This window comes from Tachyglossus aculeatus, chromosome 26 (assembly GCF_015852505.1).
Source record: "Tachyglossus aculeatus isolate mTacAcu1 chromosome 26, mTacAcu1.pri, whole genome shotgun sequence".
NCBI lineage: Eukaryota > Metazoa > Chordata > Mammalia > Monotremata > Tachyglossidae > Tachyglossus > Tachyglossus aculeatus.
The window spans coordinates 3,479,350-3,504,858 of NC_052091.1; the positions used below are offsets into that span (position 1 = coordinate 3,479,350).

The window sequence follows — 25,509 nt, forward strand, 5'->3', positions numbered from 1 at the left end:
TAAATAAATAAATAGAGTAATAAATATGTACAACCCCACCTGATGATCTTGTATCTACCCCAGGGTTCAGGGCAGTTCCTGGCACAGAGCCCTGGCACAGAGTAAGTGCTTAACAAATACCATTAAAAAAGAGATACCTTTCCCCCTTTCCTCTCCATTCAGTCTCCCCCTCTAGATTGTAAGCTCCTTGTGGGCAGGGAATACGTCTGTTTATTGTTACAGCATACTCTCTCAAGCGCTCTCTGCATCCAGTAAGCGCTCAATAAGTACGACTGAATGAGTGAATTGAATGAATGAATGAAGAATGAATGAAGAAGCCCAGCCTCCCTGGGGCTCCCCCCCCGCCCCCACCCCACAAAGTCTCTATCCCAGGAGAACTCGCCCAGGTAGAAGAGAGCTGGCCCCAGCCTCTCTGTCCCTCACCAAGTAATAATAATAACGATGATGATGGTATTTGTTAAACGCTTACTATATGCCAAGCACTGTTCTTTCAAGGGGCCAGGCAGGCCTGACCCTTCACCCTTGACCCTTCACCCCAACCCACCTGGCTGACCATCTCCTCTCTACGCCCCTCCCCAGCACCTGTCCACGGCCAGTGGGGACCTGCAGGCGGACGCCTCCTTCATGCAGACGCTGTGGAACATGAATCCCATCTGCTCCGGTGGCGAGGAAGGTAGGAAGCCCCCCACGCCCCCAAGTATCTACCTCTGGGGTAGAAACAAACCAATCGGGTTGGACGCAGTCCCTGTCCCACATGGGACTCGTGGTCTTCATCCCCATTTGACGGAGAAGTGAAGTGACTTACCCTAGGTCACCCAGCAGACCAGCGGCGGAGCCGGGATACTAATAATGATGGTATTTGTTCAGCGCCTACTATGTGCCAAGCACTGTTCTAAGCGCTGGGGGAGACACCAGGTCTCCCCGAGCCCCCCACCTCTCTACCCATCGAGGCCCCCATCTCCAATTCCCGCCCCCACCCCACCCACCCAAGGCCTAGCCCTGCTCCCGGAGGGAAGGGAGTTGGGGGGAAATCCGGGGTTGGGGTGGTAGGGGGAGTCTCCCTGGGTCCCTGACCCCGCTTCCCCCCCCCCCCCGCCCCCCAGGGTACGTTACCGGAGGTCACGTGATGCGCCTGTTTCACGGTCACATGGACGAGTGCCTGACCATCTCCCCGTCTGACAGCGACGACCAGCGCAGGTGGGCCCGACGCTGCCGGGGGCTCCCTGGACGGTCCGGGGCTGTGGGGGATGGAGCGAGGCTGGGGGTTGAGGGGCAGGGGTCCCGACCTGCCCGGATTAGGCGTGGTCGCGAGGGGGTGGAGGGGGCGGAGGGGGCTGGGTCCTCACCCTGCTCCTACCTCTTTCGCTCCTTCCCGTGTCCCATCGCCCCCTCCACCTCTTCCTCCCTTGCTCCCTCGCCCCCTCCATCTCTCCCTCACCCCGCCCATCTCTCCTTCACCCCTTCCATCTCTCTCTCGTCCCCTTAATCTCTTCCTCACCTCCGCCATCTCTCCCTCACCTCCTTCATCTCTTCCTCACCCTCTCCACCTCTCCCTCACCCCCTCCATCTTTCCCTCGCCCCCTCCATCACTCCTTCAACCCTTCCATCTCTCTCTCGCCCCCTCCATCTCTCCCTCACCCTCTCCATCTCTCCCTCACCCTCTCCATCTCTCCCTCACCCTCTCCATCTCTTCCTCACCCTCTCCACCTCTCCCTCGCCCCCTCCATCTTTCCCTCGCCTCATCCATCTCTCCCTCGCCCCCTCCATCTCTCCTTCACCCCTTCCATCTTTCTCTCACCCCCTTCATCTCTTCCTCACCTCCTCCATCTCTCCCTCACCTCCTCCACCACTCCCTCACCCTCTCCATCTCTCCCTCACCTCCTCCATCTCTCCCTCACCTCCTCATCTCTCCCTCACCTCCTTCATCTCTTCCTCACCCTCTCCACCTCTCCCTCACCCCTCCATCTTTCCCTCACCTCCTCCATCTTTCCCTCGCCCCTCCATCTCTCCTTCAACCCTTCCATCTCTCTCTCATCCCCTCCATCTCTCCCTCACCCTCTCCATCTCTCCCTCACCTCCTCCATCTCTTCCTCACCCTCTCCACCTCTCCCTCACCCCTTTCATCTTTCTCTCGCCTCATCCATCTCTTCCTCACCTCCTCCATCTCTCCCTCACCTTCTCCACCACTCTCTCACCCGCTCCACCTCTCCCTCGCCCCCTCCATCTTTCCCTCGCTCCCTCCATCTCTCCTTCAACCCTTCCATCTCTCTCTCACCCCCTCCATCTCTCCCTCACCCCCTCCATCTCTCCCTCACCCCTTCCATCTCTCCCTCACCCCTTCCATCTCTCTCTCACCCTCTCCATCTCTCCCTCACCTCCTCCATCTCTTCCTCACCCTCTCCACCTCTCCCTCGCCCCTTCCATCTTTCTCTCACCTCATCCATCTCTTCCTCACCCCCTCCATCTCTCCTTCACCCCTTCCATCTTTCTCTCGCCCCCATCTCTTCCTCACCTCCTCCATTTCTCCCTCACCTCCTCCATCTCTCCCTCACCTCCTCCATCTCTCCCTCGCCCCTTCCATCTCTCCCTCACCCCCTCCATCTCTCCCTCACCCCTTCCATCTCTCCCTCTCCCCCACCATCTCTCCCTCTCCCCCTCCATCTCTCCCTCGCCCCTTCCATCTCTCCCTCGCCCCTTCCATCTCTCCCTCGCCCCCTCCATCTCTCCCTCGCCCCCTCCATCTCTCCGTCACCCTCTCCACCTCTCCCTCACCCCGTCCTCCTCTCCCTCGCCCCTTCCAACCGTCCCTGGCTCGGCCCACACTCCCGATCGGTCCCTGCCTCCCGCCCGATTGCAGGTTGGTGCACTACGAAGGGGGGCCCGTGTGCACCCACGCCCGCTCTCTCTGGCGGTTGGAGCCTCTGCGCATCAGGTGAGCCTTGAAGGCTGGTGGGTGAGGAGGAGGAGCCCCGGGGTCGCCTCCCTCTGACCCCTCTGACCCCTCGGCAGCTGGAGCGGTAGCCACATGCGCTGGGGTCAGCCCCTGCGGATCCGTCATGTAACCACGGGCCGCTACCTGGCCCTGATGGAGGAACAGGGGCTGGTGGTCGTGGACGCAGCCAGAGCTTCTACCAAGGTCTCCGCTTTCTGCTTTCGCGCCTCCAAGGTAATCGATCAAGGGTACCTGTTGAGGGCAACTGATTGAGAAGCCACGAGGCCTAGTGGAAAGACCCCGGGCCTAGCAGTCAGGAGACCTGGGTTCTAATCTCCACTCTGCCAATCGCTTGCTGCGTGGCCTTGGGCAAGCGCTTAGTACAGCGCCTGGCATAGAGTAAGTGTTAAACAAAAGCCATAAAGAAAATAAGTCACTTAACTTCTCTGTGCCTCGGCTCCCTCAACTGTAGAATGGGGATTCAATACCTGTTCTCCCTTCTACTTAAGATTGGGAGGGAGAGGGACCATCTCCAACCTAATTGATTTGTACCAACCCCAGCGCTTAGTACAGTGTTTGATGCATAGTAAGCGCTTAACAAGGACTATAAAACGAAACAAACAAATGACGCACTGCTAGGCACCACAGTAGAGCTGGCTGTTTCCTTTGCCTTTAATGCTTAATAAACACCATAATTATTATTCACCCCAGTGCTTTGCACTCAGAAAGTACTCAATAAATTCAATTAATTGATTGATTGAGCTTTGGTAGACACGATTCCTGCCCCCAAGGAACTTACGATCTAGTGGGGGAGAATTTAGAGAGGGCCCCCGCACCCCTTCCTCCAGAAGCTCCCCTTCCCAGCACCCCAACCTTGGGATCAAACCCCTTCCTGCATCCCTGCCCTCTCCCGAGCTCCCAAAACTCATGGGAAGCCACTTGGCCTAATGGAAAGAACCCGGGCCCGGGAGTTAGAAGACCTGTGTTCTTAGAACAGTGCTTTGCACGTAGCAAGCGCTTAATAAATGCCATCACCATCATCCCAGCTCTACCGCTCATCTGCTGTGTGACTTTGAGCAAGTCACATCACTTCCCGGTGCCTCAGTTTCCTCATCTTTTAAATAGGGATTCAATACAGGAGAGGCAGCGTGGTTAATGGGTGGAGCACGGGCCTGGGTGTCAGAAGGATCTGGGTTCTAATCCCGGCTCTGCCACTTGTCTGCTGAGTGAGCTGGGGCGAGTCACTTCAGTTTCCTCATCCGTAAAATGGGGATTAAGTCTGTGAACCCTACATGGGACGGGGATTATAACTGACCTGATAACCTTGTATCTACCCCAGTGCTTGGCACATAATAATAAACACCATTATTATTATTATTATTATTATTAATACCTGTTCTACCTTGTATCTTTAGACTGTGAGCCCAATGTGGGGCAGGGACTGGGCCCGACCTGATTATTCTGTATCTGCCCCAGCGCTTAGTCCAGTGCTCAGCACATAGTTAGCACTTAAATGCCACGGTGATCATTACGACGCCTGCCTCATCTCCTGCCTGGGTCTCCTTAGGCGCCCTGGCCCCTGGGTTGGGGGTCTCCCCGCCCCCCAGCCCAGGGCACCCGGGCCTCTTGGGGATCTGAACCCTTCTAGACTGTGAGCCCACTGTTGGGTAGGGACTGTCTCTATACGTCACCAACTTGTGCTTCCCAAGCGCTTAGTACAGTGCTCTGCACACAGTAAGCGCTCAATAAATGCGATTGAATAAATGAACCCCCACCCCCCCGGTCCCACCTGCAGGAGAAGCTGGACGTGGCCCCGAAGAGGGACGTGGAGGGGATGGGCCCCCCGGAGATCAAGTACGGGGAGTCGCTCTGCTTCGTCCAGCACGTAGCCTCGGGGCTGTGGCTCACCTACGCTGCCCCCGACACCAAGGCCCTGAGACTCGGCCTGCTCAAGAGGAAGGTGGGGTGTACTAGACGCGGATGCCAGGGGGCACGGGGCAGCGGTCGGCTCTTCTGTGGGGCCTCGGGAGCCCACGGAGGCATTTATTTATTTATTTTATTTGTGCATATTTATTCTGTTTATTTTATTTTGTTAATATGTTTTGTTTTGTTCCCTGTCTCCCCTTTCTAGACTGTGAGCCCACTGTTGGGTAGGGACCGTCTCTAGACGTTGCCACCTTGGACTTCCCAAGCGCTTAGTCCAGTGCTCTGCACACAGTAAACGCTCAATAAATACGATTGAATAGAAAAGCAGCGTGGCTCAGTGGAAAGAGCCCGGGCTTTGGAGTCAGAAGTCGTGGGTTCCAATCCCGGCTCCGCCAATTGTCAGCTGTGTGACGCAAGTCACTTCACTTCTCTGGGCCTCAGTTCCCTCAGCTGGAAAATGATGTGAGCCGGGAGAACCTGATCACCTTGTAACCTCCCCAGCGCTTAGAACAGTGCTGTGCACATAGTAAGCGCTTAATCAATGCCATTATTATTATTATTCATTCATGGAATCGTATTTATCGAGCGCTTACCGTGTGCACAGCACCGGACTAAGTGCTTGGGAGAGGACAACCCAGCAGTATAACAGGCACAGTCCCTGCCCACAACGTGTTTATAGTGTAGCGCGCCCCTCCTGATCCCTCCCGCCTCGTCCCCCACAGGCAATACTGCATCAGGAGGGCCACATGGATGACGCTTTGTCGCTGACCCGATGCCAACAGGAGGAGTCCCAGGCTGCCCGCATGATCTACAGCACGGCTGGCCTCTACAACCTCTTCATCAAGTGAGACCCCCCCTCCGCGGCCTCTCAGCCCCCCAAGGCCTGCCCCCACCCAGCCCTTCTCTCAGTGCCCCATCTGCCACGCCGGTGCCCGCTGCCAGCTGCCCTGGGGTCCCTCTGCCCCCCGACCACCCTCCTCGCCGAGGTGGAGCCGCCACGTGCGGAGAAGCTTCCCCAATACTACTAATAGTGTGGCTCAGTAGAAAAAGCCCGGGCTTTGGAGTCAGAGGTCACGGGTTCAAATCCCGGCTCCGCCAGTTGTCAGCTGTGTGACTTTGGGCAAGTCACTTCACTTCTCTGGGCCTCAGTTACCTCATCTGGAAAATGGGGATGAAGGCTGTGAGCCCCCCGTGGGACAACCTGTAACCTTCCCAGTGCTTGGCACACGGTAAGCGCTTAACAAATGCCATCATCATTATTATTATATTGCTGTCCCTGGTACTGAACTGTTACTATGATAATAATAATAATGATGGCATTTGTTAAGCGCTTACTCTGTGCCAAGCACTGTTCTAAGCGCTGGGGGGATACAAGGTGGTCAGGTGGGGCTCACAGTCTTCATCCCCATTTTACAGAGGAGGTCACTGAGGCCCAGAGAAGTGAAGCGGCTTGCGCAAGGTCACACAGCTGACAAGTGGTGGAGTCGGGATTCGAACCCATGACCTCGGACTCCCAAGCCCATGCTCTTTCCACTCCCACACAAAGCTTTTGCCCAGCTGGGAAGGGAGGGAGGGAGAGGGGGTGGTCAGGACCCAGACGCTGACCTTTGTCCCTCTCTCTTTCTGTCTTTGTTTCCACATGTGGCTGTTGCCTGCCTCTTTGATGGGGTGTGGCTGGCTGTGTGGGTCTGTGGGATTGTGGCTGGCTTTGTGATGGTGTGTGGCTGGCTGTGTGGCTTTGTGGGTGTGTGCCTGACTGTGGCTGCAACTGTGTGCGTGGGTGTGTGTATGACCTTGGCTGTAACTGTGTGCGTGGGTGTGTGTATGACCTTGGCTGTAACTGTGTGCGTGGGTGTGACTGTGGCTGGCTGTGTGGCTCTGTGTGTGTGTATGTGTGTGTGTGCGTGGCTGGCTTTGTGACTGTGTGTGTGTGTGCATGACTGTGGCTGTAACTGTGTGCGTGGGTGTGTGTATGACCTTGGCTGTAACTGTGTGCGTGGGTGTGACTATGGTTGGCTGTGTGGCTCTGTGTGTGTGTGTGTGTGTGTGTGTGTGTGTGTGTGTGCATGGCTGGCTTTGTGACTGTGTGTGTGGCTGTGTGTGCGTGGCTGTGGTTGGCTGTGTAACTGTGTGTGCGGCTGTGCGACTCTGTGTGTGGCTGTGTGACTGTGTGTGTGTGTGACTGGTTTTGTGACTGTGTGTTTGGCTGACTGCGTGTGTCTGTGGCTGGCTGCGCGTGTGTGGCTGTGGTTGGCTGTGTAACTGTGTGTGTGTGGCTGTGCGACTGTGTGTGTGCGTGTGCGTGTGGCTGGCTTTGTGACTGTGTGTTTGGCTGACTGCGTGTGTCGGTGGCTGGCTGCGCGTGTGTGGCTGTGGTTGGCTGTGTAACTGTGTGTGTGTGGCTGTGCGACTCTGTGTGTGCGTGCGTGTGACTGGCTTTGTGACTGTGTGTTTGGCTGACTGTGTGTGTCTGTGTGTGTGTGTGTGTGGCTGCGTGACTCTGTGTATGTGTGTGTGGGGGGCTGACTCTGTGTGTGTGTGTGTGTGTGTTTCTGTGTGATGGTGCTTGTCCTCCGGGGCGTCAGGGGCCTGGACAGCCTGAGTGGGAAGCCGAAGGGCGCGGGGCAGAGCGTGTCGCTGCCCATCGAAGGGGTGAGCCTCAGCCTGCAGGACCTCATCAGCTACTTCCAGCCGCCCCGCCACGACCTGCAGCACGAGGAGCGGCAGACCAAGCTGCGCTCCCTCCGCAACCGGCAGAACCTCTTCCAGGAGGAGGTGGGGGCCAGAAGCGGGGACCCCCGGGGAAGGGTGGGCCCAGGAGACCCCCACCCCGGGGGAGCCAGGCCTGTGGGCAGCCACCGGCTGGGTGCGGCGGAGGGCGAGGGCTCCAGAGAGGGACGTGGGTGGGAGCCGGTGACCCCCGCCCCGACGGTCTCCCGTCTCATCTGGTCTCTCCGTCATCATCATCATCATCAATCGTATTTATTGAGCGCTCACTATGTGCAGAGCACTGTACTAAGCGCTTGGGAAGTACAAATTGGCAACATCTAGAGACAGTCCCTACCCAACAGTGGGCTCACAGTCTAAAAGGGGGAGACAGGGAACAAAACCAAACATACTAACAAAATAAAATAAATAGGATAGATATGTACAAGTAAAATAAATCAATAGAGTAATAAATATGTACAAACATATCCGCAGGGCATGCTGTCCCTCGTCCTCAACTGCATCGACAGGCTCAACGTCTACTCTACCGCCGCCCACTTCGCCGAGTTCGCCGGCGACGAGGCCGCCGACTCCTGGAAGGAGATCGTCAACCTGCTCTATGAACTGCTGGGTGAGGGGCCTCGACCCCCGCCTGGCCCCAGAGCCTCCATCGCGACCCCTGACACCGACTCCCGGCCCCTCAAGTCCCGATTCCCCAAGCCCCGAATAATAATGATGATGATAATGGCGTTTATTAAGCTCTTACTATGTGCGCAGGGGAGGTTACAAGATGATCAGGTTGTCCCACGGGGGGGCTCACCGTCTTCACCCCCATTTTCCAGAGGAGGGAACTGAGGCCCAGAGAAGCGAAGTGACTGGCCCAAAGTCACCCAGCTGACAAGTGGCCAACTTGTACTTCCCAAGCGCTTAGTACAGTGCTCTGCACGCAGTAAGCGCTCAATAAATGCGATTGAATGAATGAATGAAGTGGCGGAGGCGGGATTTGAACCCGTGACCTCTGACTCCCAAGCCCGGGCTCTTTCCGCTGAGCCACGCTGCTTTTCTAATGTTATTCTAATGTTCTCGAATGCTATTCGGGTCAATCGATTACGTCTATGGATTGAGCGCTTAGTTCGTGCCCTGTCCTAAGCGCTTGGGAGAGTTTGATACAACAGAGTTGGCAGCTGCGCTGCCCCGACCCTGGGCCCCAGGCTCCCTCCCCAAGCTCCGACCCCACCTCCAAGGCCATGACTTCCCAATGCCCCGTCTTCCTTCGCTCCAACGTACCCATTCCCATCTCCCCTCTCCCCCCGCAGCCTCTTTGATTCGTGGGAACCGTGCCAACTGTGCCCTCTTCTCCACCAACCTGGACTGGCTTGTCAGCAAGCTGGACCGGCTGGAGGCCTCCTCGGGTATGACTCAGGGGCAAGGGGGGGTGGGATAATAATAATAATAATAATAATGACGACATTTGTTAAGCGCTTACGATGTGCCAAGCACTGTTCCAAGCGCTGGGGAGGATACCAGGTGATCAGGTTATCCCATGTGGGGCTCACAGTCATAATCCCCCTTTTACAGATGAGGCTCAGAGAAGTGAAGTGACTTGTCCGAGGTCACACAGCAGACGTGGTGGAGTCGGGATTAGAGCCCATGACCTCTGATTCCCAAGCCCTCTTTCCACTGAGCCATGCTGCTTCCTAGGGGTCATCGTCCCTCCCCAACACACGACCAGAGGGAGAGACTCTTGCTTCCTCACTGTTGTTCCCGCTCCCCTCTGTCCCCAGGGATCCTGGAGGTGCTGTATTGCGTGCTCATCGAGAGCCCCGAGGTTCTCAACATCATCCAGGAGAACCACATCAAATCCATCATCTCCCTGCTGGACAAGCATGGACGCAACCACAAGGTGACCCCTGACCCCTAGCCGTGCCCCCTTTCCCCCCCTTCCACCTCAGTCGGCCTAAGCAAGGCCATAAGGGGATTCCACCCACGAGAAGCAGCATGATTTAATGGCTAGATCCCCGGTCTGGGCACCAGAAGGATCTGGGTTCTCAACCCAGTTCCGCCGCTTGTCTGCTGTGTGACCTTAGGCAAGTCACTTCACTTTTTTGGGCCTCAGTTACCTCATCTGGAAAATCAATCAATCAATCAATCAATCGTATTTATTGAGTGCTTACTGTGTGCAGAGCACTGTACTAAGCACTTGGGAAGTACAAATTGGCAACATATACAGTCCCTACCCAACAGTGGGCTCACAGTCTAAAAGGGGGAGACAAAACCAAACATACTAACAAAATAAAATAAATAGAATAGATATGTACAAGTAAAATAAATAAATAAATAAATAAATAAGTAGAGTAATAAATCTGTACAAACATATATACATATATACAAGTGCTGTGGGGAAGGGAAGGAGGTAAGATGGGGGGATGGAGAGGGGGACGAGGGGGGGAGGAAGGAAGGGGCTCAGTCTGGGAAGGCCTCCTGGAGGAGGTGAGCTCTCAGTAGGGCCTTGAAGGGAGGAAGAGAGCTAGCTTGGCGGATGGGCAGAGGGAGGGCATTCCAGGCCCGGGGGATGACGTGGGCCGGGGGTCGATGGTGGGACAGGCGAGAACGAGGATTAAGACTGTGAGCCCTGTGTGGGACCTTGACTGCGTCCAGCCTGATAAGCTTGTATCTCTCCCAGTGCATTCATTCACTCATTCATTCATTCAATCGTATTTATTGAGCACTTACTGTGTGCAGAGCACTGTACTAAGTGCTTGGGAAGTAAAAGTTGGCAACATATAGAGATGGTCCCTACCCAACAGCGGGCTCACAGACTAGAAGACTAAGACTAGTCTAGAAGACTACAGTAAGTGCTTAACAAATACCATTAAAAAAAATGCCATCCCCGATCTTCCAAACCAGGTTGCGGATCAGGGGTTCTCCCTGCCATCTAGACTACAGTCCTCTAGATTGTAAGCGTGTTGCGGGCAGGGACTGTGTCTGTTTTGTTATAGTATACTCTCCCAATAATAATAATAGCATTTATTAAGCACTTACTATGTGCAAAGCACTGTTCTAAGCGCTGGGGAGGTTACAAGGTGATCAGGTTGTCCCACGGGGGGCTCACAGTCTTAATCCCCATTTTCCAGATGAGGGAACTGAGGCATGGAGAATTGAAGTGACTCGCCCAAAGTCACACAGCTGGCAAGTGGCGGAGATGGGATTTGAACCGTGACCTCTGGTTCCAAAGCCTGGGTTGCTTCCACTGAGCCACGCTGCTTCCCGAGTGCTTAGTACAGTGCTTTGCACACAGTAGGGGCTCAATAATTGACTGGCAGATTCCCCTAGAGAGGCCCTGGGGAAAAGGCCCGTCCTGGGCCTGTTTGGGCTTGACTGTGACTTGTGACTTGTGTGACTTGTGTGACCTGTGTGGGCTTGACTTTTTAGACTGTGAGCCCACTGTTGGGTAGGGACTGTCTCTATGTTGCCAACTTGTACTTCCCAAGCGCTTAGTACAGTGCTCTGCACACAGTAAGCGCTCAATAAATACGATTGATTGACCGGCCATCTCCTGCAGGTGCTGGATGTGCTGTGTTCGTTGTGCGTGTGCAACGGCGTGGCCGTGCGCTCCAACCAGGACCTCATCACGGAAAACCTGCTCCCCGGACGGGAGCTGCTGCTGCAGACCTGCCTGGTCAACTACGTCACCAGGTTGGCCCGTTGGCCCCCTGCCCTCCAACCCCCTTCCTCCCGGCTCTGACTGACTGGGCCCCACCTCCAGTCTCCCTGTCCCCGCCCAACCTGCTGCCACCCTCTGCGTGCCACCCGGCCTCGCCCTCCAGTCCCTGCCCTCCGTGTGCCACCGGGCCCTGCCCTCCAGTCCCTTCCCTCTGCGTGCCACCCGGCCTCTCCCTCCAGTCCCTGCCCTCCGTGTGCCACCAGGCCCTGCCCTCCAGTCCCTTTCCTCTGCGTGCCACTCGGCCTCGCCCTCCAGTCCCTTCCCTCCTCGTGCCACCAGACCCCGCCCTCCAGGTGCCACCCGGCCTCGCCCTCCACCACCAGGCCCCGCCCTCCTAGTCCCGCCCCCAATCCCCGCCCTCCACGTGCACCCGGCCTCGCCCTCCAATCCCCGCCCTCCAGTCCCCGCCCTCCACGTGCCACCCGGCCTCGCCCTCCAGTCCCTTCCCTCCACGTGCCACCCGGCCTCGCCCTCCAATCCCCGCCCTCCACGTACCACCCGGCCTCGCCTTCCAGTCCCTTCCTGCCGCGTGCCACCTGGCCTCACCCTCCAATCCCCGCCCTGCACGTGCCACCTGGCCCTGCCCTCCACGTGCCACTCGGCCTCGCCCTCCAGTCCCTTCCCTCCACGTGCCACCCGACCCCGCCCTTCAGTCCCTTCCCTCCGCGTGCCACCAGCCCTCGCCCTCCAGTCCCTTCCCTCCACGTGCCACACGGCCTCGCCTTCCAATCCCCGCTCTCCACGTGCCACCCTTCCTTGCCCGCTAATCCCCGCCCTCCACGTGCCACCCGGCCCCGCCCTCCAGTCCCTGCCCTCCGCGTGCCACCCGGCCCTGCCCTCCACGTGTCACTGGACCTCGCCCTCCATTCCCTTCCCTCTGCCTGCCACCCGACCCTGCCCTCCACGTGCCACCCGGCCTCGCCCTCCAATCCCCGCCCTCCACGTGCCACCCGGCCTCGCCCTCCAAGCCCTGCCCTCCGCGTGCCACCAGGCCCCGCCCTCCAGTCCCTTCCTTCCGCGTACCACCCGGCCTCGCCCTCCAGTCCCTTCCCTCCACGTGCCACCCGGCCCTGCCCTCCACGTGCCACCGGGCCTCTCCCTGCAATCCCTGCCCTGGGCCCCCGCCCTCCACGTGCCATCCGACCCTGCCCCGCCCCCAAGCCCCTCCCTCCTGGTACCACCCGGCCCCCTCCCACCCCCTCCATCCCAGAGCCTGCCCCTCCGCGCCCCCCCCCCGCCCCCCGCCCTCGGCCCGTCCCTCGGTGGGTGGTCGGGGGGAGGCTCTGACCTGTCCCCGATCCCCCGTCCTCCTCCCCGCTCCTGTCCCCCTTGCCCCCTGACCTCTGACCCCCGGCCCCCCTCCCCGCAGCATCCGCCCCAACATCTTCGTGGGCCGGGCGGAGGGCTCCACGCAGTACCGCCAGTGGTACTTCGAGGTGATGGTGGACTCGGTGCAGCCCTTCCTGACGGCCCAGGCCACCCACCTGCGGGTGGGCTGGGCGCTCAGCGAGGGCTACAGCCCCTACCCCGGGGCCGGCGAGGGATGGGGAGGCAACGGCGTGGGCGACGACCTCTACTCCTACGGCTTCGACGGGCTGCACCTCTGGGCAGGTACCTCCCTCCACCCCGGAACCTCTCCTGCCCCCGAATCCACACACTGTGCCACGCACTGTGCCCTCTGCCCCTCTACGGTTCCAAGACCCCCCAGAGTCTCCCACCCACCCACCCATCCACCCCCTCCCCGGGTTGTCGTCCCCTCCCCATCCTCCCTGGACTTTCCCGCCGCCCCGGCCACCCCCTGACTTGGGCCTATGCCCAGGGCGGGTGGCACGGCCGGTGGCATCCCCCGGGCAGCACCTGCTGGCCCCCGAAGACGTGGTGAGCTGCTGCCTGGATCTCAACGTCCCGTCCATCTCGTTCCGCATCAACGGCTGCCCCGTGCAGGGCATGTTCGAGGGCTTCAACCTCGACGGCCTCTTCTTCCCCGTCGTCAGCTTCTCGGCTGGCGTCAAGTAAGAATAATAATAATAGCTTTTATGAAGCACTTACTATGTGCAAAGCACTGTTCTAAGCGCTGGGGAGGTTACAAGGTGATGAGGTTGCCCCACAGGGGGCTCACAGTCTTCATCCCCATTTGACAGATGAGGGAACTGAGGCCCAGAGAAGTGAAGTGACTTGCCCAATGTCACACAGCTGACAAGTGGTGGAGTCGGAATTTGAACCCATGACCTCTGACTCCAAAGCCCGGGCTCTTTCCACTGTGCCACACTGCTTCTCTGGGCCCCTTGGGCCCCTCGGGTCAGCCGTTTCCCCCGTGCCCGCTCTGGACCAGGGGTGATGCCCCCTTCATTCGGTCGTACTTATTGAGCGCTTGCTGTGTGCAGAGCACTGTACGTGGCTCAGTGGAAAGGGCACGAGCTTGGGAGCCAGAGGTCATGGGTTCTAATTCCGACTCTGCCACCTGTCAGCTGTGTGACTTTGGGCAAGTCAATTCACTTCTCTGGGTCTCAGTTACCTCATCTGGAAAATGGGGATTAAGACTGTGAGGCCCTACGTGGGGCAACTTGATCACCTCGTATCCCCCCAGCGCTTAGAATAGTGCTTTGCACATAGTAAGTGCTCAACAAATGCCATCATCATTATTATTATTAGAACAGTGCTTTGCACGTAGTAAGCGCTCAACAAATGCCATCATCATCATTATTATTATTATTACTAAGCGCTTGGGAGAGTACAATAGAACCATAAACAGGCACGCTCCTTACCCCTCCACCGCACCCACCCACCCACTAACACCCCCCCAACACACACACTCATTCATTCATTCATTCATTCAATCGTATTTATTGAGAGCTTACTGTGTGCAGAGCACTGTACTAAGTGCTTGGGAGAGTACAACAGAACTATAAACAGGCCCACTCCTTGCCCCCCCCCCCCCCACTACATACAGCCCTCCCCCACATTCATTCATTCAATCGTATTTTGGGGGAGTTTACTGTGTGCAAGCACTTGGGAGAGTACACTATTCCCCGCCCACAACGAGCTCACAGTCTAGAGGGAGAGACAGACATTAATATAAATAAAAAAAGAAACAGATAAGTCGATAAGTTGCAGATGTACACAGATAATAATAATAATTTTGGTATTTGTTAAGCGATTACTATGTGACATGCACTGTTCTAAGCGCTGGGGAGGATACAAGGTGATTAGGTTGTCCCATGTGGGGCTCACGATCAATCCCCATTTTCCAGATGAGGTAACTGAGGCCCAGAGAAGTGAAGTGACTTGCCCACAGTCACACAGCTGACAAGCGGCGGAGCCGGGATTTGAACCCATGACCTCAGCTTCCAAAGCCCAGGCTCTTTCCACTGGGCCACACTGCTTCCCCGTATATATATATATGTGCTGTGGGGAAGGGAGGGAGGATGAACGAATGAAGGAGCAAGTATGAGCGGGGCAGAAGGGAGTGGGAGAAGAGGAGAGGGGGGCTCAATCAGGGAAGGTGCATACACACACACACGCATGCACACACACACACACACACACACACACACACACACACACACACACACACACTTCCCCCTTCCCATTCCTCCAACCCCCAGCGCTATGGAAAGGGCCCTGTCTTGGGAGTCCGAGGATGGGGTTTCTAATCCCAGCCCCGCCATTTGCCTGCTGTGTGACCTGGGGCAAGCCTCTTCGCTTCTCCGTGCCTCAGTGGCCTCCTCTGTAAAATGGGGGCGCAGCCTGTGAGCCCCAGGCGGGGCGACCTGACGACCTCGTATCTACCCCAGCGCTTAGAACAGTGCCTGGCACATAGTAAGCGCTTGACAACTACCATAATGTCAATTACAATTATTAGAACAGTGCTTGGCACATAGTGAGCGCGTGACAGATGCCACAGACCCCACCATTCGTCTGTGTGCTGGCCCCTCGGACCCCACAGGCCACCCAACGGTGCCCCCTCGCCCATTGTGCCAGCCGGGGTCCCTACTGGGGGCCAGCCGGTCCTTTCCGGGCCCAGGCCCTGAAGTTGGCGGTCGCCCTTGTCCCCCAGGTTGCGATTCCTGCTGGGGGGACGTCACGGAGACTTCAAGTTCCTGCCCCCGCCCGGCTACGCGCCCTGCTTCGAGGCCCTGCTGCCACGGGAGCGGATGCGACTGGAGCCCATCAAGCAGTACCGGCAGGAGGGTCTGCGGGGGGCCCACCTTGTAGGCCCAGCACGCTGCCTCTCCCACACCGACTTCATCCCCTGCCCCGTAGACACCGTCCAGGTGCGAGAGCCAGAGGAGGGTTGGCCTGGGAGAGGGTGACACCAGTCCCCCCACCAGATCCTAATTTGTGCCCTCCACCTGGGCAGATCGTCCTCCCTCCGCACCTGGAGCGCATCCGCGAGAAGCTGGCGGAAAATATCCACGAGCTGTGGGCGCTGACCCGGATCGAGCAGGGCTGGACCTACGGGCCTGTGAGCGGCCGGGCGGGCCCCGAACCGGGATCCGGAGGATGGGGGGGGGGGTGGGGAGGAAAGACTGACCGGTCAGCGGGGTGACCCACGACGCTCCGGCCTCCAGGTTCGGGATGACAATAAGCGGCTCCACCCGTGTCTGCTCAGCTTCCATAGTCTTCCAGAGCCGGAGCGCAACTACAACCTCCAGATGTCCGGGGAGACTCTCAAGTAAGGGCCGGGGGGAGATGGGGAGACGGTCCCCCCATCCCTGGAGAGGGCCGGAGGAGAGGGCGGTGTGAGGGAGTGGGGAAGGGTGACCGTCCCCCGCTCCTCACCCCTCTCTCTCTTCCCTCTCGCCCCCCACGACTTCCCTCCGGTCAGGACGCTGCTGGCCTTGGGTTGCCACGTGGGCATGGCGGACGAGAAGGCCGAAGAAAACCTCAAAAAGACCAAACTCCCCAAAACGTGAGGAGCCGGTGGGGATGAGGGACCCCTAGTTCTCCCTCCTCCTTCAACTGGGAGCCCCTTGTGAGGCAGGAGCTGTATCCGATTACCCCAGGGCTTAGTACAGTGCTAACCACAGCGTGGTTCAGTGGAAAGAGCGCGGGCTTGGCAATCGGGGGTCGTGGGTTCAAATCCCAGCTCCGCCGCTTGTCAGCTGGGTGACTTTGGAGAAGTCTGGGCCTCAGTTCCCTCATCTGGAAAGTGGGGATTAAGACTGGGATCCCCCCTGTGGGACAACCTGATCACCTTGTAACCTTCTCAGCGCTTAGAACAGTGCTTCGCACATAGCGAGCACTTAATAAATGCCGTTATTATTATTATAAAGGCTTAACGACTGTCACAATTAGTATTGTGAGGAGTATTGTGTGGAGTGAGTATTGGGAGAAGCAGCGTGGCTCAGTGGAAAGAGCCTGGGCTTTGGAGTCAGAGGTCATGGGTTCAAATCCCGGCTCCACCAACTGTCAGCTGTGTGACTTTGGGCAAGTCACTTAACTTCTCTGGGCCTCAGTTCCCTCATCTGTAAAATGGGGACTAAAACTGTGAGCCCCCTGTGGGACAACCTGATCACCTTGTGACCCCCCCAGCACTTAGAACAGTGCTTTGCACATAGTAAGCGCTTAACAAGTACCATCATTGTTATTATTGCTTATTAGTACTATTATCATAATGAGGAGGAGGAGAGAGACCTGGCACTTTTGTCTCCTGCCCTTTGGCCTCTGCCCTGTGCTGTTGGATGTGCCGGGGTGGGTGGAGAGAGAGAGACAGAGTGAGGAGAGAGAGTCAGAGAGACACAGAGACACAGAGATACAGAGATACAGAGAGAGTCAGAGAGGCAAAGACAGTAAGAGACTGACACAGGGATATAGACAGTATCAGACAGAGAAACAGAGTCAGAGAGACAGACAGAGAAGCAGCGTGGCTCAGTGGAAAGAGCCCGGGCTTGGGAGTCAGAGGTCACGGGTTCTAATCCCGGTTCCGCCACTTGTTGGCTATGTGACTTTGGGCAAATCACTTCCCTTCTCTGGGCCTCAGTTCCCTCATCTGTAAAATGGGGATGAAGACTGCGAGCCCCACGTGGGGCAACCTGATTACCTGGTATTCCCCGCAGCACTTAGAACAGTGCTCGGCACATAGTAAGTGCTTAACAAATGCCATCATCGTCATTATTATTATTATAGAGAGAGAGGCAGAGACAGAGAGACGGAGGCAGAGAGAGACAAAGACAGAGAGACAGTCAGAGAGACAGAGAGATGGGGCAGAGAGACGTATAAAGAGACTCAGAGAGACAGAGTCAGAGAGAGATGGGGCAGAGAGACAAAGACAAATATAAAGAGACTCAGAGAGTCAGAGACAAAGAGGTGGAGACAGAGAGAGAACGAACCTGGGATTCATTCATTCATTCAGTCGTATTTATTGAGTGCTTACTGTGTGCAGAGCACTGTATTAAGCGCTTGGGAAGTACAAGTCGGAAACATATAGAGATGGTCCCTACCCAACAACGGGCTCACAGTCTAGAAGGGGGAGACAGACAACAAAACAAAACGTGTGGACAGGTGTCAAGTCATCAGAATAAATAGATAAAGCTAGATGCACATCATTAACAAAATAAATAGAATAGTAAATATGGACAAGTAAAATGAATAGAGTAATAAATCTGTACAAACATATATACAGGTGCTGTGGGGAGGGGAAGGAGGTAGAGTAGGGAGGATGGGGAGGGGGAGAGGAAAAAGGGGGCTCAGTCTGGGAAGGCCTCCTGGAGGAGGTGAGCTCTCAGTAGGGCTTTGAAGGGAAGAAGAGAGCTAGCTTGGTGGATAATAATAATAATAATGGCATTTATTAAGCGCTTACTACATGCAAAGCACTGTTCTAAGGGCTGGGGAGTTTACAAGGTGATCAGGTTGTCCCCCGTGGGGCTCACAGTCTTCATCCCCATTTTACAGAAGAGGTAACTGAGGCTCAGAGAAGTGAAGTGACTTACCCAAAGTCACATGGCTGACAAGTGGCAGAGCCGGGATTTGAACTAATGACCTCTGACTCCAAAGCCCGGGCTCTTTCCACTGATTTTAGACTGCGAGCCCACTGTTGGGTAGGGACTGTCTCTATATGTTGCCAACTTGTACTTCCCAAGCGCTTAGTCCAGTGCTCTGCACACAGTAAGCGCTCAATAAATACGATTGATGATGATGTGTGGAGATCTTCCACATCAGAGATGGAGAGTCCAGGTGTTATCTGAGAGACGCCCAGATTGGGCCTGGGGGATCGGAGGCAGTGGAGGCTGTTGGGGGGAGAGGTCGAGGGTCGACTGTCCCCAAGTCAAGCCCTTCGGCCCTCTGCCCCGACGTGTCCCAGGTACAAGATGAGCAATGGGTACAAGCCGGCCCCGCTGGACCTGGCCCACGTGCGGCTGACGCCGGCGCAGACGACGCTGGTGGACCGGCTGGCGGAGAACGGGCACAACGTGTGGGCACGGGACCGGGTGCAGCAGGGCTGGAGCTACAGCACCGTGCAAGACATCCAAGCCCGCCGCAACCCCCGCCTCGTGCCCTACCGCCTGCTCGACGAGCGCACCAAGCGCAGCAACCGCGACAGCCTCTGCCAGGCCGTGCGCACCCTGTTGGGTTACGGCTACAACATCGAGCCCCCCGACCAGGAAGCCGGTGAGCCGCCCCTCGCCCCCCTGCCCCCTGGCATCGCTCTCCCTGACCTCTCACTGTGGCCCGCAGCCTTCCAGAGTCACCCGGCTGACAATTGGCGGAAGGCAGGATTTGAACCCGTGACCTCTGACTCCAAAGCCTGGGCTCGAGAAGCCGCGTGGCTCAGTGGAAAGAGCCTGGGCTTTGGGGGTTCAAATCCCGGCTCCGCCACTTGTCAGCTGGGTGACTTTGGGCAAGTCACTTCACTTCTCTGGGCCTCAGTTCCCTCATCTGTAAAATGGGGTTGAAGACTGTGAGTCCCCCGTGGGACAACCTGATCACCTTGTAACCTCCCCAGCGCTTAGAACGGTGCTTTGCACGTAGTAAGCGCTTAATAAATGCCATTATTATTATTATTACTACTACTAAGTGCTTGGGAAGTACAAGTCGGCAACATATAGAGACGGTCCCTACCCAACAATGGGCTCATAGGAAGCGCTTTAACAAATGCCACAATTATTATTATCATCCCGCCCTTTGATTTCAGCCCCCTGGACCTTGGATCCACGTCCCCTTCTCCATCCCCCCATCTTACCTCCTTCCCTTCCCCACAGCACCTGTATATATGTATATATGTTTGTACATATTTATTACTCTATTTATTTTACTTGTACATATCCATTCTATTTATTTTATTTTGTTAGTATGTTTGGTTCTGTTCTCTGCCTCCCCCTTTTAGACTGTGAGCCCACTGTTGGGTAGGGACTGTCTCTATATGTTGCCAACTTGTACTTCCCAAGCGCTTAGTCCAGTGCTCTGCACACAGTAAGCGCTCAATAAATACAATTGATTGATTGATTGATTGATTGCCCCAGTCTCTCAGATCGGTGGTCAGTGAACTCTGACCCGTCACGCCCCTGATCCCCTCAATGGGACATGGGCAAGTTTGACCCAAAAAAGAATGGTGAAAATGAGTAACTAATAAATAGATGAAGTATCTTTAGGGGCTCAACCCAGGGACAGGGACCGTCTCCATCCTGATGAACTTGTATCTACCCCAGCACTTAGAACTGGGAAGCAGCGCGGCTCAGTGGAAAGAGCCCGGGCTTTGGAGTCAGAGGTCATGGGTTCAAATCCCAGTTCCGCCACTTGTCAGCTGTGTGACTTTGGGCAAGTCACTTCACTTCTCTGTGCCTCAGTTCCCTCATCTGTAAAAATAAGGATGAAGACTGTGAGCCCCCCATGGAACAACCTGATCACCTTGTAACCTCCCCAGTACTTAGAACAGTGCTTTGCATGTAGTAAGCGCTAAATAAATGTCATCATTATTATTCTCTGGAGCACAGTTACCTCATCTGTAAAATGGGGATTAAGACTGTGAGCCCCACGTGAGACAACCTGATCACCTTGTAAACTCCCCAGCGCCTAGAACAGTGCTTTGCACATACTAAGCGCTTAATAAATGCCATTATTATTAATCAATCAATCAATCATATTTATTGAGCGCTTACTGTGTGCAGAGCACTGTATTAAGCGCTTGGGAAGTCCAAGTTGGCAACACATAGAGACGGTCCCTACCCAACAGTGGGCTCACAGTCTAGAAGTTAAGTATTATTAAGTACTATAATAATAATAATTATTACCTCTGCCCTTCCGTCTCCTGCCCTTTGACTTAGGATGGCCTGTCTTGCGCCGGTCCACCCAAAAGACCGATGATTAGAACCCGCCTCATTTCCATGACTCTTGCCAACGTCTGACCCCATAGAGGGTGACCCCTTCCCCGGCAGGACCCCCCCTCACCCCTAAGCTGAGGAAGAGGCTACCCCTGACTCTCATCCTCCCCCTTCCCTCGTACCCAGCAGCCCACACAGAGACCCGATCGCGCTGGGACCGGGTGCGAATCTTCCGGGCCGAGCGTTCGTACGCCGTGCGCAGCGGGCGCTGGTACTTTGAGTTTGAGGCGGTGACCACCGGGGAGATGCGCGTCGGCTGGGCCCGGCCGGAGCTGCGGCCTGACGTGGAGCTCGGTGCCGACGATCTCGCCTACGTCTTCAACGGACACCGGGTAGGCCGCCCGTCCCCTCCGGTCCTCCTCACATGTGTTCCTCACCCCACTCTGGAGTCAGAAGGTCGTGGGTTCTGATCCCGGAGCCGCCACTTGTCTGCTGTGTGACCTTGGGCTAGTCACTTCACTTCTCTGGGCCTCAGATCCCTCATCTGTATAATGGGGATTGAGACTGTGAGCCCCACGTGGGACGGGGACTGTGTCCAACGCGATTCGAGCCCACTGTTGGGTAGGTACTGTCTCTATATGCTGCCAATTTGTACTTCCCAAGCGCTTAGTACAGTGCTCTGCACATAGTAAGCGCTCAGTAAATACGATTGATGATGATGATGATTTGTTAGTATCCATCCCATTGCTTTGTGCATTGCCTGGCACACTTAAAGCACTTAACAAATGCTATTATTATTATTATTATTATTATTATTATTATTATTATTATCTGTGCCTTTTGGGCATTTGGTATTCACCCCACCCTCAGCCCCACAGCACTTACGGACATATCTATAAATCATATATTATGAATCGTTCATTTATATGACTGTTTTCTCTCCTTCTAGACTGTAAGCTCTTGTGGGCAAGGAACATATTTACCAACTCTGTTACTATTATTATTGTTATTTATTAAGTAGTAATAATTTATCTAAATCAATTTCTCTGTTAAGCACTTACTATGTCCCAAGCACCGTTCTAAGCGCTGGGGTAGATACAAGTTAATCAGGATGGATACGGTCTCCGGCCCACGTGGGGCTCACAGTCTTAGCCCCCATTTTACAGGTGAGGGAACTGAGGCCAAGAGAAGTCAAGTGACTTGCCCAAGGTCACACAGTAGACACGTGGCAGAGCTGTGATTAGAACCCACACCCTCCAACTCCCAGGCCCATGCCCTTTCCACTAGTCCGTGCTGCTTCTCAACTCTGTTGGGTGGTAGCGTGGCTCAGTGGAAAGAGCCCGGGCTTGGGGATCAGAGGTCACGGGTTCAAATCCCAGCTCCGCCGCTTGTCAGCTGTGTGACTTTGGGCAAGTCACTTCACTTCTCTGGGCCTCAGTTTCCTCATCTGTAAAGTGGGGATGAAGACTATGAGCCCCATGTGGGACAACCTGATCACCTTGTGTCCTCCCCAGCGCTTACAACAGTGCTTGGCACCTAGTAAGCACTTAACAAATGCCATTATTATTATTATTATAGTCTCCCAAGCGCTTAGTAGAGTGCTCTCCACTCAGTAAGAGCTTGATAAATATCACTGATGGATTGACCTTGCCCTGGGTGCCCGTGGGTTGGCACCGCCCCCACTCCCAGATGACCGGTGGTAGCACTGCCCCCCTGGGTGCCCCCCAAGGACCCCGGGCAGTGCTCCTGAGCAGCTCCTCCCCAGCCTCCTGAGGACTGAGGTGGGGAGAGGTCACGGTGGGGGGCTGACCGCTCTTCTTGGTGGGCACAGGGGCAGCGCTGGCACGTGGGCAGCGAGCCGTTTGGGCGCACCTGGCAGCCGGGTGACGTGGTGGGCTGCATGATCGATCTGTCGGATAACACCATCATGTTCACCCTCAACGGCGAGATGCTCATCAGCGACTCGGGCTCGGAGATGGCCTTCAAGGAGATCGAGGTCGGCGACGGTGAGGCCGCGACCCTCCCCCCCGACCCCCATTCATTCATTCAATCGTATTTATTGGGCACTTACCGTGTGCAGCGCACTGGACTAAGCGCTTGGGAAGTCCAAGTTGGCAACATCTAGAGACGGTCCCTACCCAACAGTGGGCTCACAGTCTAGAAGGGGGAGACAGACAACACGACAAAACATATTAACAAAGTAAAATAAATAGAATAAATATGTACAAATACATAGAGTAATCAATCAATCAATCAATCGTATTTATTGAGCGCTTACTGTGTGCAGAGCACTGTACTAAGTGCTTGGGAAGTACAAGTTGGCAACATATAGAGACAGTCCCTACCCAACAGTGGGCTCACAGTCTAAAAGGGGGGAGACAGAGAACAAAACCAAACGTACTAACAAAATAAAATAAATAGAGTAGATATGTACAAGTCAAATAAATAAACAAATAAATAGAGTAATAAATATGTACAAACATATATACATATATACAGGTGGTGTGGGGAGGGGAAGGAGGCATGATCTGGCGCAATGAGGCATGGCCCCATTGCTCTGGTGCCAGTCAGACAATGCCCACTTGGCCACTTGGCCGGGCTGGTGGCCCTCCCCTCGCCCGCGCCAACCCCCTGGGCCCGGGCCTTGCCTCTCCCGGGAAGCCGGCCGCCCCCTGAGCCCCCCACCCCCGTTCCCCCAGGCTTCATCCCAGTGTGCAGCCTGGGCCCCGGCCAGGTGGGACGGCTGGAGCTGGGCCAGGACGTGGGCAACCTGCGCTACTTCACCATCTGCGGGCTCCAGGAGGGCTTCGAGCCCTTCGCCATCAACATGAAGCGCGACATCACCACCTGGTTCAGCAAGAGCCTGCCTCAGTTCGAACCCATCCCGCCCGACCACCCCCACTACGAGGTCAGAGCTCTGGGTGCGGGCGCTGGGAGAGGGCAGCGGGGCGGGGCGGCCCGGGTGGCCCGAGGGGCCCAGTGACCAGCGCGTTCCTGTGCCCACCTCAGGTGACGCGCATGGATGGCACGGTGGACAGTCCCCCCTGCCTGCGGGTGTCCCACCGGACCTGGGGCTCGCAGAACTGCGTCACGGAGACCATCTTCCTGCGCCTCAGTCTACCGGTCCAGTTCCACCAGCAGTTCCGCTGCACCCCCGGGGCCACCCCGCTGGCCCCCGCCGGGCCCCCGCCCCCGCCCGAGGATGAGGCCCGGGCCGCCGAGCCCGACTCCGACTACGAGCAGCTGTGCAAGTCGGCTGGCAGGAGGGAGGCCGAAGGGGCCGGAGACAAGGACGGGCCCGGGCCCAAGGAGCCGGCGGCTGCGGGTGGACGTGGGGAGGCACCCAGGGCCGAGAACGAGAAGGATGTGGTTACGGAGAAGAGCAAGAAGAGGGGGTGAGCTCCTGGCAACAGGGGGGACGAGGGGTTGGCGGTGGTGCTGAGTACCAACAGACCCATCCGCAGATGAGCCCGGGGCCAGAGTAGGCCCCAAGCCAGAGGGAATGAGCAGGTCTGCCCCCCACTCATGGCACCGCCGATGGGAGAGTGGGCTCGGGACCCTCGGACACCTGGGAGGGGCCGGGCCGCTGTGAGGATCGGGGTTCCCCAGGGTCGTCATTTCTGATCGGCCCCATCCCGCCCCAGGTTCCTCTTCAAGGCCAAGAAGGCCGCCATGATGTCCCAGGCGCCCGCGACCCCCACGCTGCCCCGCCTGACGGAGGATGTGGTCCCTGATGATCGCGATGACCCCGAGATCATCCTCAACACCACCACGGTGCGGGGACTGGGCACCGGGGGGACCGCAGGGGGGGCGGGGAGTCCCCACGGGAGTGGTCTCGTACTCAATCAATCAATCAATCGTATTTACTGAGCGCTTACTGTGTGCAGAGCACTGTACTAAGCGCTCCTGGGGCTCCCCCCATCCCTCCTTCTCCCCATCCCTTCCTTTTCCCTATCCTTTCCTTCTCCCCCTTCCTTCCTCCAGACCTATCCCCTCCTAACTGTAATAATAACACCAATAATAGTAATCGTTGTGGTGATAATAGTAATAATTCCGGTGTCCGTCAAGCACTTACTATGTGCCTGGCACTGTCCCAAGCAATAGGGAAGCAGCGTGGCTCAGTGGCAAGAGCCCGGGCTCTGGAGTCAGAGGTCGTGGGTTCAAATCCCGGCTCCGCCAATTGCCAGCTGGGTGACTTTGGGCAAGTCACTTCACTTCTCTGGGTCTCAGGTCCCTCAACTGTAAAATGGGGATTAAGACTGTGAGCCCCACGTGGGACAACCTCATCACGTTGTAACCTCCCCAGCGCTTCGAACAGTGCTTTGCACATAGTAAGTGCTTAATAAATGCCGTCATTATTATTATTATTATTATTTATTTAGGGGTAGATACAAGATAATCCAGTCAGACACAGTCCCTGGCCCACATGGGGAGCTCACAGTCTAAAGAGGAGGGAGAACAGCCCCATTTTACAGATGGGGAAACTCAGGATCAGAGAAGTTAAGTGATTTGCCCAAGATCAGACAGCCGGCCGGTGGTGAAACTGGGATTAGAACCCAAGTGTCCCGCCTCCCAGGCTGTCTTCTTTCCACTACTGTCCCCATTCCCCTTCCGACCCCAACATCTTCCTTCCCGCCCTTCCTCCCCCTCCCCGTCCTCACCCATCCTCTTCCTCTCCTCCTTCCTCCTCACTCCGCGATAAACGGGGTGCAGGGTCTCGGTCCCATCAGAGCCTCCCAGCCCCCCTCCTCATTCATTCATTCAATCGTATTTATTGAGCGCTTACTGTGCGCAGAGCACTGGACTGAGCGCTTGGGAAGTACAAGTCGGCAACAGATAGAGACGGTCCCTACCCAACAACGGGCTCACAATCAATCAATCAATCAATCGTATTTATTGAGCCCTTACTGTGTGCAGAGCACTGTACTAAGCGCTTGGGAAGTCCAAGTTGGCAACATATA

General features: G+C 56.3%; 1 protein-coding gene across 2 annotated transcripts in view; it reads left to right on the forward strand.

Annotated features, from left to right (window-relative positions):
* The window catches only part of RYR1 (ryanodine receptor 1), a 107,612-nt gene that overhangs the window by 10,956 nt on the left and 71,147 nt on the right, over nucleotides 1-25,509 (forward strand). For both annotated transcript variants that reach the window (XM_038767613.1, XM_038767614.1), the window contains exons 7-29: nucleotides 580-673; nucleotides 1,104-1,197; nucleotides 2,858-2,932; nucleotides 3,010-3,166; nucleotides 4,728-4,892; nucleotides 5,581-5,702; nucleotides 7,444-7,633; nucleotides 8,060-8,195; nucleotides 8,881-8,976; nucleotides 9,349-9,467; nucleotides 11,127-11,260; nucleotides 12,658-12,899; nucleotides 13,108-13,300; nucleotides 15,346-15,562; nucleotides 15,649-15,753; nucleotides 15,860-15,963; nucleotides 16,117-16,200; nucleotides 18,592-18,899; nucleotides 20,738-20,940; nucleotides 22,380-22,554; nucleotides 23,248-23,456; nucleotides 23,558-23,943; nucleotides 24,193-24,322. In XM_038767613.1, coding sequence (XP_038623541.1) covers nucleotides 580-673; nucleotides 1,104-1,197; nucleotides 2,858-2,932; nucleotides 3,010-3,166; nucleotides 4,728-4,892; nucleotides 5,581-5,702; nucleotides 7,444-7,633; nucleotides 8,060-8,195; nucleotides 8,881-8,976; nucleotides 9,349-9,467; nucleotides 11,127-11,260; nucleotides 12,658-12,899; nucleotides 13,108-13,300; nucleotides 15,346-15,562; nucleotides 15,649-15,753; nucleotides 15,860-15,963; nucleotides 16,117-16,200; nucleotides 18,592-18,899; nucleotides 20,738-20,940; nucleotides 22,380-22,554; nucleotides 23,248-23,456; nucleotides 23,558-23,943; nucleotides 24,193-24,322 — 3,738 coding nt within the window. The remainder of the gene's footprint in view (nucleotides 1-579; nucleotides 674-1,103; nucleotides 1,198-2,857; nucleotides 2,933-3,009; nucleotides 3,167-4,727; nucleotides 4,893-5,580; nucleotides 5,703-7,443; nucleotides 7,634-8,059; nucleotides 8,196-8,880; nucleotides 8,977-9,348; nucleotides 9,468-11,126; nucleotides 11,261-12,657; nucleotides 12,900-13,107; nucleotides 13,301-15,345; nucleotides 15,563-15,648; nucleotides 15,754-15,859; nucleotides 15,964-16,116; nucleotides 16,201-18,591; nucleotides 18,900-20,737; nucleotides 20,941-22,379; nucleotides 22,555-23,247; nucleotides 23,457-23,557; nucleotides 23,944-24,192; nucleotides 24,323-25,509) is intronic.